Source organism: Schistocerca serialis, chromosome 9 (genome assembly GCF_023864345.2).
Source record: "Schistocerca serialis cubense isolate TAMUIC-IGC-003099 chromosome 9, iqSchSeri2.2, whole genome shotgun sequence".
NCBI classification, from domain to species: Eukaryota; Metazoa; Arthropoda; class Insecta; order Orthoptera; family Acrididae; genus Schistocerca; species Schistocerca serialis.
In genome coordinates, this window is record NC_064646.1 from 328806295 (window position 1) to 328825699 (window position 19405).

At 43.9% G+C, this 19405-nt stretch overlaps 1 protein-coding gene across 1 annotated transcript in view; it reads left to right on the top strand.

Moving 5' to 3' along the window:
• LOC126418462 (vanin-like protein 3) overlaps window positions 1-19405 on the top strand; it is a 149786-nt gene that overhangs the window by 75965 nt on the left and 54416 nt on the right. Inside the window, exon 2 of the mRNA XM_050085231.1 lies at window positions 17873-17969. Within this exon, the coding sequence (XP_049941188.1) occupies window positions 17895-17969 (75 nt within the window). The 5' untranslated portion in view covers window positions 17873-17894. The remainder of the gene's footprint in view (window positions 1-17872; window positions 17970-19405) is intronic.

Genomic DNA, 19405 nt, shown 5'->3' on the forward strand with positions numbered 1-19405 from the left:
AGTTGACACTCAATAGTGTAACGCCAGCAGAGATCACTTACTGGTGTAAGTGAAATAAAGTGCAGTAGGTACTTCCTGGCGGTTGCAGCAAAAGAGAATAATTTGCACGTGATAAGGGCAGTGAGTCCGACTTGTGGCTCAAGATTCCGAATGAAAAAGGATTTCCCGCTGTCTTTTGCTCCAAAAAAAAAAGTTTCGAAGTGAATGATCATTAAGAGAGAGTAAAATGCTATTTTAACCCAGTTTTTCATGAGAAATTTCATACAATCCAATCACATTAAACCAGTCGTCAGAGTAACTGCTGTAAAACATTAACTTCTCCGCCCACCCCTGCCCCCTTCTTGTGCTGGTATTTCACTGATCTGCAATGTAAAGAATGGTGGCAGGGGCGTAAGTGTGAAAGTTGAAGGTACTTCTACGATAGATTTCGGTACCCACGGACTACATAATGTGCTTCGTAGTAAAGTAATTAGAAAACAAACCAAATATTGTCATGTAGTGCACTTGTGTAATATCCTAATCCACATAAGAGTCATGTCTTAGCTCTTCAGTACGTGAACATTTCCCATATTCGATTAACAGTTTTGGTAACCTAATATAAATTAAATAGTTCCCTAACAGCCTAGAGTGAGCGTCCTTTATTGAAGAAAGAAAGAAAAACAGACTATGAAGGGACAGAAATCTTAGCATTTTAACTCTTTCTCAATATGTCTGCGAAAGTGCTCAAATAAAGTAATTTACTAGTTTTCTGAGTAATCCAGTTCTGCCTCCGTAGTTTAAACTTTAATTTTTCTAGAGTTGGGACTGTGAAATGAAATTATGGAGTGTGCAAACTTAGTTAAGCTATTAATCTGGTGCCCGAACGTTCGACCATCTTTATTCGTTCTTTAAACTTTTCTCGTCTTAAAATAGGTCCAGCCGACTTCTGTTAGTCTTTCTAACAACTCGATAAGCAGATACAGATGTACCTGGAAATTCACCCACTATCCCAGTTTGTCGGTGGCTCCTATCCCCCCCCCCCTCTCTCTCTCTCTCTCTCTCTCTCTCTCTCTCTCTCTCTGCCCCTCCGCCCCCCCCCCCCTCCCTCTCTTTCTCTTTCTTTCGCTCTCTGACGACATATAGCATTGTACATTGGAAACTACTGATGAGCTGTTTAGTTTATTAGCGTCTGGCGCGCATACCATATATCTAGTACGATATTGCGTCAGTGTTATGTCAAATGATAACAGCAAATTTATGTAAGTACATACTGAGCGTATAGCAGATGATAAGAGATCACAACAACTGTTGTATTGGCAGAAGAGCCAACACAATGTTACGAATGAAGGAGGCCGAAATGCACGCGTTTTAGCTCACGCAGGCTGGCGTGAGGAGGGAAGAACTATACTGACGTGAGGTCTGGAACATGACAAGGAATGAGAATTCAGAAAGCGGACGCAATTAGTTTGATATTTAACTTTAATCCATTAATGTTGAACGTCGCTCTTGGTGGTACATGATTCACAATATTATCTGTTCAGAATACATTCGCGAAGATAGTAATTATAGTAACTGAATATGGCACCTTGCTATGTCGTAGCAAATGACGTAGCTGAAGGCTATGCTAAACTGTCGTCTCTGCAAAATGAGAGCGTATGTAGACAGTGAACCATAGCTATCAAAGTCGGCTGTACAACTGGACGAGTGCTAGGGAGTCTCTAGACTAGACCTGCCGTGTGGCGGCGCTCGGTCTGCAATCACTGATAGTGGCGACACGCGGGTCCGACGTATACTAACGGACCGCGGCCGATTTAAAGGCTACCACCTAGCAAGTGTGGTGTCTGGCGGTGACACCACAACAACACATCACGATAAGGTGCAAGCAATGCCGTTCTCTTTTATTATTGAGGGAAGAAATGACAGCAACAATACTTCTGTTTACCTGATGGTTTCCATTAGACATAGATAAAATAAGACGTTGATGCGACACTTCTGCTTAACAGACAATTTGTGATGTAATGCAGAAGTTGTGGTGATACATACTCATACATTTTCCGGTCACATTAATGTCAAAAGCCTGCATAAGCACCTTCTACAGCATGAACCGCTCCGAGACGTGCAAGAAGAGGCTCTGAGCAGTTCTGGAAGATTAAGGTAGGTACGTGGATCAGTGGCTTCTCCAGTGTCGTCGCCAGCTGTGCAATTCTCGGCTGAGTATCCATGGCGCGAACAGCCCGATCGAGGGGGTCCCACAGATTCACGATTGAGTTTAAATCCTGGGAGTCTGGTGGCCAGGGGAGTACAATGAAATCCCGGTGCCTTTCGAACCATGTCCTTACACTGCTAACTGTGTGACATTGTCCTGCTGCTAGGTGCCATCGTGGCAAGGGAAAACAAACTGCATGTAGAGCAGGAGATGGTCCCCAAGGATAGAAGAATACTAGTGTTGACCCACTGTGTCTTCCTCAATGATCACCTAAGGAGTGCCCTCCGACATGGACTCTTCTGACGAATGTTGCAGGCTGTTTGCTTTCAGCCGTCTCACGCGATACAAGCCAACGGCCACCTGTCCAATGGAGAATAAAACGTAATTCATCTGAAAAGACCACCTGTTACCGGTCGGTGGACATCTAGCTGAGGTACTGGCGTGCAAACTCCAGCATTCGTTGCCAATGAACAGCAGTCATCATGGGTGCATGAACCAGGCACATGCTACAGTGGCCCATTTCCAGTGACGTTTGCTGAACGGTCGTTGAGGAGGCAGTTGGTTGCCCCTTAGTTCATCTGGCTAGTCGGTTGCTCAGCAGTTGCACGTCTACTTGCCTGTAACACATCTCCACGGCCTTCATTTGCCCCTGTCACCTATGGCCAGTGGTGCATCACAGTGCCTCAGCGCCTCTTTTCGACAGCACCGTTTTGCCATGCGCGATATACTTTAAACATAGAGACGTGTGAACAGTTTACAAACACAGCCATTTCGGAAATGCTTCCACGTTTAGCCTGAAAGGTAATGATCATACCCCTTTTGGATGTCAGATAAATCGCTTCGTTTTTGCATTACGACGACTGCACTGCTTTCCGCGTCTCCTCCCCACCCTCCACCCTGGCCAGCTTTATGTGGCCTCCACTGCTAGTTCATATGGTTCAAATGGCTCTGAGTACTATGGGACTTAACTTCTGAGATCGTCAGTCCCCTATAACGTAGAACTACTTAAACCTAAGTAACCTAAGGACATCACACACATGCATGCTTGAGGCAGGGTTCGAACCTGCGACCGCAGCGGTCGCGCGGTTCCAGACTGTAGCGCCTAGAACCGCTCGGCCACCCCCGCCGGCTACACTGCTAGTGCTGCCACTTGCAGTCTGAGTAGTTGTTACACATTGACGTTGAACACAGGTGGTGGTCATATTAATGTGACTGGACCATGAATGTGACAAAGTCAGTGACGATTTTGTGAGTTGTTTCAGTCTCTAATGTGAGAATCCTAGTGATATTAGTAGAGAATTGGTATTTCAAGCTGCTCAGTCTCTGTGTACAATCATTTGCTGGTCATGATATTGCTCAAATGAAAAGAATAGTTATGCTCGAACAGTCCACGGGTGTACTGCCGGTCCATAGTGTCCAACGGGCACAATATTTCGGCGATCAGACATGTCACCATCGTCAGGTGCGCTGACGAACTGAGCTCCTGAGGGTGAGCGGCCGTCCTAAATCCCCTTCCCCCGCGAGGCGCTCTCTCCGCGGTCCGCGCCCTCGGCCGCGCGTCTGTGGTGGCGTCGGTGTAACTGCCTCGTCCGCCCTGGTCGCTCTTCCGTTTTCTTTGGGCGGACGAGGCAGTTACACCGACGCCACCACAGACGCCGACGCCAGCCTCTCAGCGACCGACGACGCGCGGCCGAGGGCGCGGACCGCGGAGAGAGCGCCTTGCGGGGGAAAGGGATTTAGGACGGCCGCTCACCCTCAGGAGCTCAGTTCGTCAGCGCACCTGACGATGGTGACATGTCTGATCGCCGAAATATTGTGCCCGTTGGACACTATGGACCGGCAGTACACCCGTGGACTGTTCGAGCAAGAAATACGCCGGGAGAAGTTGAAGAACCACAGAATAATTATGTGTTTGTGTATCACATATCGATACCACCCCACTGGCATCCCACAGTTGGCAACGGAATTGCAAGTTTCCACTAGACGTTGGTAGCGGGCACGCGGGATCTGGTGGACCCAATGTTGCGCGCCCACCGTACCACTCCTCCAGCAGCTCTGGACTGCGAGCGCGGTCTGTCGCCGCAATAAGGGCGGCGGCGGCTGGCAGCAGCCGCTCTTCCGCCCGTGTACTTGCAGCCTCTCTGCTACAACAACATCGAGCAAGCCCCTTCCTTGTTAACATTGTGCGAGTTGGACTCTTTCCTTACTGCAGTATTTGTAACGAGTCTTTGTTTCTTTGGATAAATACAAATTAAGTAAATCCTCTGTTTGTTGTGTTAACTTGTTCGCTAATCATTTCTGCTCGTGTCTATCTTACCTACAAGGGCAGTTGCCTCACCACTCTACTGCTCAGCTCTCCTTACTGTTGTGTACAAAGTCATACACAACAGTGTTTTAAGTCACCTTCTGTTTTAAGTCACATGGACAAATTTTGGTGTCGTTGACATCTATCCTATGAACGTGTTTCCTTTTGTTTGACATCGTGCATTGTCTGAACCACATTCTTCTGTGGAGAGGGGAGGGGGGGGGGGGGGGGGTAGAGCAGTTTGCACATATTAGTGCTAGGCAGTGTAGGCTCACAGAGGCAGGCGACGTTAGGTAAGGTGTATCAACTCACCAGCATTTTTAAACGAAGTAATAGGGTCAATAAGGTGACACAAGACTTAGCGGGCTTGCATAACTCTTTAGGCATCATCTTTAGTGATAGTTGGAGGGGCTGGGAGTAGTCTTAGTAGGGATTGGGCTTATAAAACAGGCGGTGACACCATTACTGTCCAAACTCGGCCCAGTAATTTTCATTTTGTACATCTGTTCCAGTGTTACGATCAGACCTATCCTGACAGTTCTGAGAAACGTCCGGCACCGTCCTGGCAGCAGAGTCCTCTTTTTCTTACTTGTTCCGACTAACCTAACCTAACAACATGGTGGAAGTGACGTAGTCTTGCCTGCTTGTACAACTACTTGAAGCTCATATCCACATGACTCGGGTAGCTGACGAAACCTTTTCTTATCATTCAAAATGAGACTATCGGCGCGCGCTCTCCTCCTAATGGCCTTACTGCCAACCGCCAGTTTCCACTTCTCCATCTTCTTCTTCCTTAGCCGCTCCAGCTATCCCCTAGTACCCTGTAATATGTGGCCGGGAGGCATATATTCTCACTTCCTGCTTCAGTGTTAATATACTTTTACTATATATCCTGTAGCACAGGGAGTGGAAATCGCTAAATTCCCCACCACCTTCCCTGCTACATTCACTGCGGGGATATAAGTTGGTACACAATTCAGACCGTACGCCACAACTCGCAAGCCAACGACAATGCTCACACATTTCACTCATGATCAATTTTTACAATATATTTCAATAGAAAAACCAAATAACAAGAAATTACACCCGCTAAAATCCACGCTATAAACCATCAGTGAATCATCTACCTAACTTTACTAAAAACATGAAAGCTCTATAAGAGTATGCATCTTAGCCTGTAAACCAAAACAAAAAAAATCTAGTAAAATGGACTTAAATGCATATCTTAAGAGCTATGAGCACTTGTTCAGTAGGAGAGATGTCTTTCACACTAGCGAAGATGAGCAAATGCTATTAACTCTTAAAGTATACATCTTAGACCCCACGTTTACTGGACTTTGTTCTTGATTTGATCCATACTACTTCCTTCCAAAATATGGAAAGTAAAGTTTTAGCAGTTGAGAAGATCTATTTAATAGTATCGAAGATGAACAAGCGCTCATAGTTCTAAAGGTGTGCATATTAGAGCCATTCTATACACGTATGGTGAGGGTCAGAAACTGACTGAGAAGCTTTAAAGGATGTTGTACGGCAAGGTGCGCTGAGAAATAATTGTTAAGTAAAACATCCGATGTATTAGCCGTTTTCGAGCTAATTTCGTTGAGCGTGCAGATTCAACGGCTTTCCAGATACAATTAGTGTCAGTTGTCCTCATAGCTTAGATGATAACGAACAAGATACCTCAGCGAATGGCTCAGGCTGGATCCTTACTATCGTCCCATCTCCAATTTTAGTATCGCTCTCTTGTTCCTTTTTATGAAACCAAGCGAAGAACAACTTCGATGCTAATTAACTCGGAAACTTCGCAACATATCAATTTTTTTAACAATTATATCTCAGCAGAACCTACCTTGCAACATCCTTAGGAGCTTTTCAGACTGTTACTGCCCACATGTCCCAAGAACCGTTAGGCGCATTTTCTCTGTTCAGCAGATATTTGCAATTTTGTTTCTGCGATTTGTAGCTAGAGTCTGTCCAATAAAATTCGGCATTGCTCATTATGTTTCTCACAGGATGCCCAATTTCGGCGAAAAACAAACAAAATTAATTTTAAGTAGAAATTTTACGTGCCATTTCGACAGGACGGTCCCATTTTAGTCTAGTGTGAAATCCGTTTTATCCATATGCGTTAACAGGAACAGTAAAACACGAAGAATAACTTTGTATTCCAGCAGCGATTGAGCAGCGCAGCTGCATGGGATGGCAGTCAGTGCGGCCCGGGGCGATGCTGTCACTGCTGGACTACTGTGCGTTCTTCGCGTTTTACTACTCCTGTTAACGTATGTCGATAACACAGATATCGCACTAGAGTTATTTGGGACCACGCTGTCGAAAGGGCACGTAAAATTCCGATTTAAAAACGATTTTCTTTGTAACAGGAAACAAACTGACACTTTACCGTCGAGAGTGGGCGTCACTTGAAAGACGTCACGAGCAGTATTTGTCTGGGCTCACTCTAGCTAGACTTCACACAAACGAAACTGCAAATAACTGCTAAAACACTACAGAAAATGCGCCTGACTGCTTTTGGGAGAGACGCCGTGGGTATACAGTAAAGAAATGTTTTCTCTATGTTAGTCTGCAAAGTAGCAAAATTCAAACGAAACGGTAACTCTTGAAACAGTACTTACGTATCGACGGGCTGTACGCGCACTGACAATTTGCATTGGTCAACAGGCAGAAGTAAACATGCGAAGGTAAACACACACGAAGATATACACTTCACGTAATTTCTACCTCTCGGAAGACCTAAACTGTATTTCAATCAGTTGTCAGAATACTTGTAGCAACAATTTCACACAGAAACTGTTTGAGAAAGGCAAATAAAATTTCGCAGTTTAATCAGTGTACATTGCAAGCAGAAGCTGATGACGTCACATGGAAGATCTGATGGCATCACACCGAAGTCAGAATTATGCTCTTCGTTTATACACTTTTTACAGTCATTCTTAATTTTCCTTAAGATGGCTTGTTGCTGTTTTATGTTTTTATATGCTTTCTGATATTGACTTTGTTAATAACTGTCAGTGGGCTTCCAGCGCAAGGTCACAACGTCAGTACAACTACGCCAGCTGGTGGTATCTGACGATAGCTAGTTTTTCTGACGGTAGAACGCGATCAATAGAGCATAAATATTAAGAAAATTGTCACTTGTCTCGATACTTGTATTAAATTAGTTTATCGGGTAAAGAAATTTGTTTTTCAGTGACTTTAAAAATATTTGCTCTTAACATACCATCTATAAGTTATGCTTTCGAGTCAGATGCGATGTTTTAGGCAGATATTCTGATGATGGACTCCTCCCAAAACGAGTAAAAAAGGTTTGATAAAAAGTAGGTCATTGAACGTCGTAAAATACAGAGTGGAATATTTGCAATGAGACACTTTTCTTCTGTGCATTCTAATTAGATGACTGATGATTAAATCAACAAACGGATGGATGAGAGGTGAAACTTATCTGCGTATTAGTACGTATGTATGTACACACGCTGGTGTGGCCGAGCGGTTCTGGGCGCCTCAGTCTGGAACCGCGCGGCCGCTCCGGTCGCAGGTTCGAATCCTGCCATGGGTATGGATGTGTGTGATGTCCTTAGGTTAGTTAGGTTTAAGTAGTTCTAAGTTCTAGGGGACTGATCACCACAGATGTTAAGTCCCATAGTACTCAGAGCCATTTTGAACCGTTGACGTAGACATTTCTCGTATTCATACTGTCTGTAGAAAGCGGCTCTGAGTTAGAAACACGTACTCGGCCCGCCATTTGTTTGCGAGTAACTGTGTCAAATACACATTCGCCCACACTATTTGCCAGTACTGGCACGTTAGTATGTGACAGACGCAGCAGACACTGATCATAATTAACTGCGGTGGTGTCTTGACTAGTCGGTGAGAGAATAACTTCAAAATAAAATGCGTAGATTCCTTCAGAGCTTAAATTCCTGACATAAAATTATTTAGGTGGTTTTTCCCTCCGTCAGTATTCTGCCTACTTTGACACAGTCCGCCACGTGTTTTTCACATGTGCAAACCTCTTCATCTCAGAGCAGCACCTTATCCCAAAGCCCCGAATTTTTTTTTTTATATATTCCAATACCTGTCTTCCCCGACAGTCCTTACTTTCTACGGCTCCCTGTAGTACCGCAGAAGCTGTTCTTTGGTGTCTTTACAGTTGTTCTGTCATCCTGTCCCTTCTTCTTATCAGTGTTTTCCATGCATTCCTCTATTCGCCGATTCTGCAGAGAATCTCCTCATTTCTTATCTTATCAGCCCCCACCCCCAATCTCCAGCAACCTTCTATAGCGTCAAAGTTCAGACGCTTAGATTCTCGTCTGTTGCAATTTTACCACAGTCAGTAAGTCACATCCAAACAATGCCGCGCTCCAGACGTACATTCTCAGAAATTTCTTCCTCAAATTAGGGCCAATTTTTGATACTAGTACACTTCTTTCGGCCATTAATTCTGTCTTCGTCGTGCTAGTCCGCTTTTTGCAGGGTGACAGTTTTTGAACTATATGAAATGAAACCGTCATAACTTCTGAACGGTTTGCGGTGGGGCGTTCAAACTGCGCGGTTGGCCGCGGGGCATGATGGGAATTAGTTTCTATGGTTTGGTTTAACGACGGAGCCACTTTCATTTGGTTGGGTTCTTCAGTAAGCAAAATTGGCGCATTTGGGGGACCGAGAATCCGCATTTCGCGGTCGAGAAGTCTCTCCACCCTCAACGGGTGGCTGTGTGGTGTGCAATGTTCAGTCACGGAATAATCGGTGCAATATTCCTTGACGGCACGTACCGAACGGTACGTGAAGGCTTTGGAAAATAATTGCATCCCCATTATCCAAAGTGACCCTGATTTCGACAGGATGTGGTTCATGCAAGATGGAGATCGATCCCATCGAAGCAGGACAGTGTTTGATGTTCTGGAGGAGCAATTTGCGGACCGCATTCTGGCTCTGGGGTACCCAGAGGCCACTTGCATGGGACTCGACTGGCCGCCATATTCTCCGTATTTGAACACATGCGACTCCTTTTTGTGGGGATATATTAAGGTCAAAGTGTACACCAATAACCCCAAAACCACTGCTGAGCTGGAACCATCAGGAGGTCATTGACAGCATAGACGTTCCCACACTTCAGCGGGTCATACAGAATTTCACTATCCTTCTGCGTCACATCATCGCCAAGGATGGCAGGCATATCGAACATGTCATAACCTAAATCCGAATATATGTAGTGACGTTTACATGTTGAATAAAGTGTGTGCACGCCGTAGTTTGTAACTAATCTATGTTGTTTTTTTCATATAGTTCAATAATTGTCACACTCTATGTCTTTGCTTCGTCCGTCGTGTGCTGTTTCCAAGTTAGCAGAACTCCTTCACTTCGTCTACTTTGTGGTCCCTAATTTTGATGTTTAGTTTATTGGTAATCTGATTCTTTCTACTCCTTCCGCCTATCTCCTGTGTACTATAATCCATATTCTATACTCATCAGATTGTTCATTATGTGCAACTGTAAGTCGTCCTTTACTTTCACTAACGATATAAACGTCATCAGCCAGTTTTATCATTGACATCTTTTCACCCTGAATTTTAAGTGCATTCTTCATTTTTTTCTTCTATCATTGCTTCGTCGCTGTCTAGATTCGACAGTAGGGGTGAAAGATTATTTTGCTGTCTTATACCATTTTTAATCAGAGTGCCTCTTTTTTGGCCCTCCTTCTTATCTCAAAAAAAAAAAAAAAAAATGGCTCTGAGCACTATGTGACTTCTGAGGTCATCAGTCCCCTAGGACTTAGAACTACTTAAACCTAGCTAACCTAAGGACATCACACACATCCATGCCCGAGGCAGGATTCGAACCTGCGACCGTAGCAGTCGCGCGGTTCCAGACTGTAGCGCCTAGAACCGCTCGGCCACCCCGGCCGGCCCTTCTGATCTCCTCTTGGTTGCTGTAGATACTGTATATTACAGTATATACTGTGTATTATATATAAATACTCTATATTGAAGTTTGAAAGGCGTACCTGCTACCACAACTTGATAGTGTAGCCGACTCTGTGGTCACTCTGATCAAAATTAACTCTGATGTGTAGTTGTAATGTCTTGGCTGGTTGGATAATGATTCGAAAATCGAGGTGCTTAGCTTCCTTTAGTTCTTAAATTAATAAAATAAAATTGTATTGGGCATTACGCTCATATATTATACGGAAGTAAAGTGAAACTTTTAAAAATTAATAGTGTATATAGCTGAACAGGAAGTTCCACACTTTACATGAAATTTAATCATGGATCATTCTCTAGCCATTTTCACAGAAAACACCTTTGAGAAGATCCGTTACAGCGAATGTGATGTAATAACAATAGGAGAGATGAGTCACATTTTTCTCGAATGTAAGCTATATGCAAGCCAGCAAATTGGATTCATACAAAAGTTAATCGTATCTCATCAACCACTACCAACTAATTAAGGATCTTTCCTTCATAAAAGAAACCTATTAATTTTAAAATTATTACAATTTTTAAATAAATGTTACCTTTTCCTGTAGAACACTAGATAATTTCTAAAACAGTGAGTGATGAAACATAAAAAATAAACGAAAAATAGCTGAAAGGAATCCCGTAGTTAATCAGTACTACGGGCCGCAGACGACCTTCGGAGAACTATAGTGACCTTGCGCCATAGAGAGAGATTGTAGCCACGCTCTTCTACCCTAAGCATCCCTGACGCGGGCAGTGGTGGTCTGGTTCCACAGCTGGGGGATCGGCTACCAAGCGCTGATTTCCACGTGTTGTGCAGCCAGTGCAGCCGGGCGCCCGGCTTTTGCCTCACCGCCGTGACATCCACCCCCGCTTCAGCGGGGATTACGAAGACAACAGTCGCTACGTCACATCGTATTTGCGAGCTCCCGTACCCGAATGCAAACAGTCATGACACTCGTCGCTCTGATTTACGTTTCTATTTACGTAACGCGGCACAAGAGGGATACCGCAAACACACCTTCTCGTCAGTTCTCTCTTCCAGCGGCGATATTACATTAGCGCGCTACCGCTACGGCGCAGTTTTCACGTAACAGGGTCTGTCCTCAACTTCAGTACCTGGTTTCTCTACCTTTATCAGGGTTAATATCGTCACCTCTCTACAATTAAAACTGCTGCTCTTTCTAAAGACTAGTGTTGACTGGTACAAATCCGCAAACGCAACAGTTGCGCCTTTCTGTCTTCGCGGATTAAACGTTTGTTCTCTTTCCAGCGACACATAGCAGTATCTTGAGACAGTCAGCTGTCGACAGTTGACTGTCTTGATCCACTATAGCCGTCATATTGAAACGTCACCTTAGAAAATTATGAATGACAGTGCTGGAAAAACTCTACGTTATTTGATTTTCAAACAGCTGAGCAAAACGGCCGCACTCAGACAGTTCTCTCTTTACTTATTCTGTTCATCACTAAACTGACACATACCATTTTTAGTGCAACGCAATCTGACTTTCAATAGTCCCTGCAAAAGAGTGGCCCTGACTAACAATAAATAACCTATACCTTTCATGAATCGCTTACCTCACAAAAATCTTCGTCACTAATGCAATACAGCGAGCGCCAATACTGCCAGCTAAATAAAATATTCTAGTACTGAAGGAACTAACTACTGATAGGCATAGTTGGCAAATGTAAGATTTTGATAGAGAACAAACAATGTATTTACCTTAATAGCGTTCGAAAGTCATTATATATATATATATTTGTGACATCCAATTAAACAAATTTCCTTTTTCTAACGCACACACGTCCAGATCGTCCGCTCAAAACACTGCCATCTCTCCCCCCACATCCACCACTGCTGGCGGCTCACCTTCAACTGCCCAACGCTACGCGCTGTTCATATCCAACAGCCCAACACTACACAAGCGAATATTCCAACAATGAGTCCAACCAGCCACAGACTGCACACAGCGCAGTCAGCGATTTTCATACAGAGCGCTACGTGGCGTTACCAACATAAAAACCTAAACAGACTACTTACAATATTGTTGCTGGCAGATACGTCTACATAAATTCTCCGTAGGCCACTGTACGCCGGATGGTGGAGGGTACATCGTGATACTTTATCAGTTTTGTCTCCTATTCCGTTCGCGCACTACATGAAGGAAAACTGACCGCCTGTATGCCTCTGTTTACGCTTACATATACGTACATGCTCCACAGGCACCGCATGGTGCATGACGGTCGGTACCCTGTACCACCACCAGACATTTCCTTTCCCGTTCCACTCGCAAATAGAGCGGAGGGGAAAACGACTGTCTGTTTGCCTCCCTCTGCGAGCCCTAATTTCTCTTATCTTTGCGCTTCTTAAGCGAAATGTGCGTTGGCAGTAGCTGAATAGTTCTATAGTCAGCTTCAGATGCTGGTTCCCTAAATTTTCTCAATAATGTTTCGCGAAAAGAACGTCATCTTCTCCCCAGCGATTTCCGTTCGAGTTCATGAACCATCTGCGTAACACTCCCGTACTGATCGAACTTACCAGTAACTAATCTAGCGGCGTGCTTCTGAATTGCTTCGACGTGCTCCTGTAATCCGATCTGGTGGGGCTCCAAAGCAGTCGAACAAAATTTAAGAATGGGTCGCACTAGTGTTCGCGGTCTCCTTTGTCCAAGAGCTGACCTTCCCTAAAGTTCTCCTAATAAACAGAACTCGACCATTCCCCTTCCCTTCTACCGTCCTTACGTGTTCGTTGCATTCCATATCGCTTTGCAACGTTACGCGTGGATATATAATCGATGTGACTGTGTCAAGCAGCACGCTCCTAATGCTATTTTCGAACATTAGCTCTTTTTTGCATTAACTTACATTTTCCTACATTTAGAACGAACTGCTGTTCATGACATCAACTACAAATTTTTTGCTAAGTCATCTTGTATCCTCCTAAAATCACTCAACGACGGCGCCGTCCCGCACATCACAGGTTCATCAGCAAATAGTCGCAGATTATTGTTCAGTCAGACACTGCTGTAAGTCAGATCATTTATGGATGCAGAGAATAAGATTGGTCCTGTCACGCTTCTCTGAGGCTTGCCAGCCAATACTCTTGTCTCTGATGAGCACTTGAGCTTGTGAGCGGTTCTAGGCGCTTCAGTCTGGAACCGCGCAACCGCTACGGTCGCAGGTTCGAATCCTGCCTCGGGCATGGATGTGTGTGATGTGCTTAGGTTAGTTAGGTTTAAGTAGTTCTAAGTTCTAGGGGACTGATGACCTCAGAAGTTAAGTCCCATAGTGCTCAGAGCCATTTGAACCATTTGAACACATGAGCGCTATAAGGTGTGCCCTAAGGAAAACGAGACTACAGTTGCAAGTAAAGAAATTTTAATAATAATATGATTACAGTTCATGTGGAACAGTACAATTACACATGACTGACACTGGCATTGATACACCGATCCCAGCACGTAGGAAACTCCTGGGCCACTGACCAATCCAGTTTTCCACAGTGGCCTCTACTTCCTCGTCACAGGTGAACCACTGACCTTTCAGGGAGTGTTTTAAGGGGCCGAAGATGTGCGAGGCACTTGGGGAGATATCGAAGCTACTAGGAGGATGTTCCAGGACCTCCCATCGAAATTTCTGAAGAAGCTCTAGGGTCTTCTTTGGCCATATATTCCGCCTTACAACGCGGACATCACTACGACATTGTGCATCATGCGAGGCACTGTTCTCCGTACACCTCCGTCATCTTGGTAGATATTTGTGAAGCATGCTCCCCTTCTGCTCGAAGAAATTGGATAACCGATCTGTGTGCTGACTGAGAGGAATACATTACGCAACCAACTCCGGAAACCAATCTCCAAAAATTAGGAAATTGCCGCGAAACCTTAACTCTGCCTGCGTTGCTGGGCATACCACGATATCATTCTCCCACTGGTATACATACAACGCCGCTACAGCAAAGGTCTACTTTTAAACTGCGCGTACCTTATACTACTTAAGAAGTCTTCGGGCCATACACATATCTGTAAACCTATTCTGTATGCTCATAATCTCGTTAACAGTCTGTGGTGCGGCTCCGTGTCAAACGCTTTCCGGAAATCTAGGAGTATGGAATCTACCTGTTTTCCTTCATTCATGGTTCCCAGGATACCATGTGAGATAAGTGCAAGCTGAGTTTCTAAAAGCGATGCTTCCTAAAATCGTGCTAATTTATGGACAGAAACTTTTGCGCCTCAGATTATTTTCAAGAATTCCGCATCAAACCGATGCTAAGAATTTTTGTCTGTAATTTTGCAGGTACGTTTTTTTAACATTCTTATACAGTATATCTCAGGAGGCGCGGTAAATATTCATAAATATGACAGGAACGATCATATGATGCGAGAAAATGTAGTAAAAACAAGCTTCAAAATGGATACGTTAGTGCTAAGAGCACTTCCTCATCTTCTATGCTACTATAAAACGAATCTCTTGTACTGCAAATTCTTTGCTTTCCATATTTTGGGAGCAGGTAGTACGGACTAAAACAAGAAAAAAAGTCCAGTAAAAGTATTCTCTAAAATGCATAACTTGACAGCTACGAGAACTTGTTCAATAGAAAACATGTCTTTCACATAAGCCAAGGAGAACTGCTCATAGCTCTTAAAATATGACTTAAGAGCCCATATTTATTACTCTTTTTTGCTTCGAATGTTGGTTCCTGTCATATCCCTGAATATTTACCGTTACTTCTGGGATGCCCTGTAAATATTAAAAACATCGGAGATGTATCATGCTTCATAGTAGCATACCCGATGTTACTTTCCTTTCTGTGCAACAGTCGCCGTACAGCATAACTTACTATTAGCGAAATCTTCCTCGAGCAAGACAAATATTGCGACGATCTCCATGTACATCGGCACTTATTTGTGGCAGACGGATCTAATTTGTTAGAGGATAGCCAGGAAACATACTTAACACGGAAAAGGTTTAAAGAAGTAAAGAAGAAGGTGAGGAAGAGAAGTAGAAAGTACGATAGCGACTGGCTTAACATCAAAATAGTGAACCACACACTAGTGGAAGTTAGCCGAAGCAAGGAAGATACCAGAAGCAGATTGGCAGAGGTGAATAAAGTTTTCCTTAGTAAAAGAGGTAGCTACTGATACAAGATATTGATATGGAACTGCAAAAAAAAGACTGAAAATTGTACATTGAGAGCACAAAATTTTATGTAAGTGAAACGTGGACTGTCGGAAATCGAGAGAAAAAGAAAGGGGAAGAATTTGAAATTTGGAGCTATTGAAGTATCTTAAAAATTAAATTGGCAGATGAAGTACGAAATGAACATATTACTAAAACGGCCACACTGTCCCAGTTTCAGGTTGTCTATCTAATGTCGTACAGAGGCAACAAAAAGTTTGATTGTCAGTATTTCTTATAATAATTGTCAAAATTTAAAATGCAGTCATAATGTACTCATAAAGAGGTATAGCCTTTCGTTAGGGCTTCAACGCAACAAGTTAAGTATGAATTAGAAAGTGTATATATGTCTGAGGCAGCGTAACTCACAGCGCACACATTGCCTAGAGTATATTCATCCAGTATTTCACAGTGAGAGCGCTTAGTGACTTCCAACAAGCTTTCCACATACTTTAAAACCTTTTCAAAACTTTTCTCACTGACAGTCCACCCATTCCCCCTTCCACAAAATAATGAAAAGAGAAACTGTGTCGCTTGCAACAGTTTCGCTCTTCGTGCAATAAATCATCAGCATCAAGCATGACGCTTTAATTTATTACTTCTGTATTGCTAACTCTATTCGCAGCATCTACGTATACCAGCGCCTACAAAATTATATCGTTGTACGACACATGGTTCAAAAGACATAACGTCATAAACACTGAGATGCCTGAACAACTAGCTTCTCTTGAAACTGAGCATGAACAAATCGGACTATACTGACCCTGCTTTTGATAATGAGTTCATTCAGCGACTTTCAACAAACTTGTTCATCAGTGAATGATCTGGAACTAATGAAGTCAACATAATGAGGATTTCTGAGTTCTCAACCATAAACATGTTACATGCTTAAAATAAAATATTCAACACATTAACTCATTTGAAAAATAATCAGATATCTGAGGCTGCTTTGAACATGGGAGGTCGGTACCTTAAAGAATGGGAGCGGAGGCGGGGGCGGAAATACACTGCAAAAGAAATTTAAAGGTTCACTTATTCGAAACACCGTAATTGTCTTCCATTGTGGTGCTTAAGTTCAAAATTTTGCTCAGAGGTGCCTATAAGTTTCCTCTGTAGCGATGTAAAAGAGTGGCGACCTGAAGCGTCTCCCTCGGCGATGCTTCAAACAGCTACTTATCCCCCCCTCACGAGCGAAAAAAAGGCCATAAGTTCACGTGAACTGTAAAGTGGGATAATGGTGTCAGATTGGCACCAGATTTCACCACAATTTTGCGCAGCTCCACCGTGGACATATCACATGATTTGAAGGTCGTCACAACCCCTCTTACCCACATTTCACCCCTTCTTCGAACATCTCTGCGATGGAGGTAAGAATTGCGATACTCAGCGTTGAAATCAGGCGGTTTTTAATGGATGGCCGAGGAAAGCATTTTAGACACTTCGTCGCTCACACGACGTGAAAAGGCCTCAAGGGGTGGCATCAAAGATGTCAAAGAAACCACCCCTTTTCGTAGGGCGTCGATTCCCACACATTTCGAATTTGAAAACGACATTTCGAATTGCACTGAGCAACAGGAAGACATTCTTGACAATCTTTGACACTGCTGACGCCCTCGGACGTATAAGGAAATTTGTGGAACTGCATCGCCATTGAAGGTGATCATACGCCTTTGGAATGCAACACAACCGTAGTTGTTGCCCTCGTGTACAAGCTGGAATGATCACGGATCATTCAAAACAATTCAACGAATTGAGAGACGGTAGGAGAAAATGGACAGAGAGAGAAGGTAGTAGCAGATGGACACAGAGAGGTGCAGGAGGACAGAGAGAGTGGGGGTGGAGGACGTGGACAGAGTGATGGGGGATTACCAAATGGACAGAGAGGAGGGCGGACCAGATGGATAGAGAGAAGGGGAAGAAAGAGAGGGACCAATAGAACTGGAATAAATATGTACCTAGCCACATCCAGCACTCAGTTAGTAAATATATAATAATCTGATTCAGTTTCTTTAAATCAGTGACTCGATGTCCAACTAACCTAGTCTATGCAATCGAACTCATCAAACATGCAATTTTCGCTATAGTGCTAGTAGGCGTTGTGCCATTTGGCAGAGATATTGGGACATGTACCCAACAACGTCTCCGAGAAAAGATCAAGAGCGTCATAAAGGTCGCGTTTTCATTTTCTCCTCTCCTGGTGAGTTTTCTGATGAAGTTTTCTGTCTGCAGGATCACCCGGCACATCATCAAGATGGCCATCTTGCTCAACGTCGTGCTGTGGGCCATCGCCGTCGTGCTCATTGTCTACGAGGTCGGACTCATACAGGTCAGTAGACGCACTGCCACTGTGCATTTACCCCTTAGGGATTGAATTTCCAAAACCACTGAAAACGTGTTTTTTTTATTTCCAACCGAAGAGTCAAACACTAATTTTCATACAAGTAGCTTTAAAAATGCTTTTGTAGCTCTTTAATGATGACTTGTTTTCAAAAAACTTTCATCAACTATTTCACCCCATTAGGGGTTCGCAAGTTTCAAAAATTCTAAAACACGTATTTCTTTATTTCTGACCGAGAAATCAAATACCTAATTTCGTAGTTCTAACTTCAAAACTGCATTCATAGGCACTTTGTCCAAAAAGTTTTTCATCCCCTATGTCACCGCCTTATGGGTAAAACTTCGAAAAATCCCTTGTTAAGCGATGCTTACAGTATAAGACCATAACTCTCTCCCAGTTTCAAGTTTCTATCCTTAGCGGTTTGGGCTAGGCGATGATGAGTGATGAGTCAGTCAGGACACTGGTGAGAGAGAAAGAGAGAGAGAGAGAGAGAGAGAGAGAGAGAGAGAGAGAGAGAGGGAGAGGGGGAGAAGGAGAGAGAGAGATCGCGGGCGCGACAACCTACTTAATAGCATATTGATCCATCTTTCCTAATGCAATACAGGAGCGGTTCTGGGTGGCATGTCTTCATCAAGTTCTCTTGGTAGATTTCCGGAGACATACGGCTCCAGATGTCTGCGCTCAGATCATGTAAATGCCGTAAATTACACGCTGGTGGGTAGTTTTTGGACGCATAGCTGGCTTCCAATAGCGTCCCACATGTGTTCCAACAGGCACAGCTCAGGCGAATTTGGTGGCCAAGACATCAACGTGGGTTCACTACCAAGCTCCTCAAACCTTTTATTGGCTCATAACATGGACACGTATCTTGCTGGTAGATGCCATTGCCATCGGGGAAGCCACTAGGTATGAAGGTAGGATGAAGGTGGTCTGCTTTAACGTTCACATAGCCCGCAGCTATCATGGTGCCTGCGATTACTGCCACAGGTCCCAAGGAAGCCCAAACCTCTACGGCACAAGTTCCAATTAGGGAGGAAAGAAGAAGGAAAGCGGCCGTGCCCTTTCGAAGAACCACCCCGGTATTTGCCTTAAACGATTTAGGAAAATTACGGAAAACCTAAATCAGGATGGCCAGAGGCGGGTTTGACCGTCGCCATCCCGAATGCGAGTCCAGTGTGCTAACCGCTGCGCTAGCCCGCTCGGTGAGGTTCGTTTGTGTATGAGTAAGGACAGAAACTGAAAATGTTCCGTACTCCATGCCAAAAGTCAATACATACATCTGTTTCATTAAAAGGAAAAAATTCATGCGGAAATTACAAAGTGATTTTGCGGTTTTGTTCATAGATAGATCGCTATGCAATAAGGGGTTAATACGGAACTTTTCCCACTTGACACCCTTTTTGTTCCTGTTAGATAGCTATAGC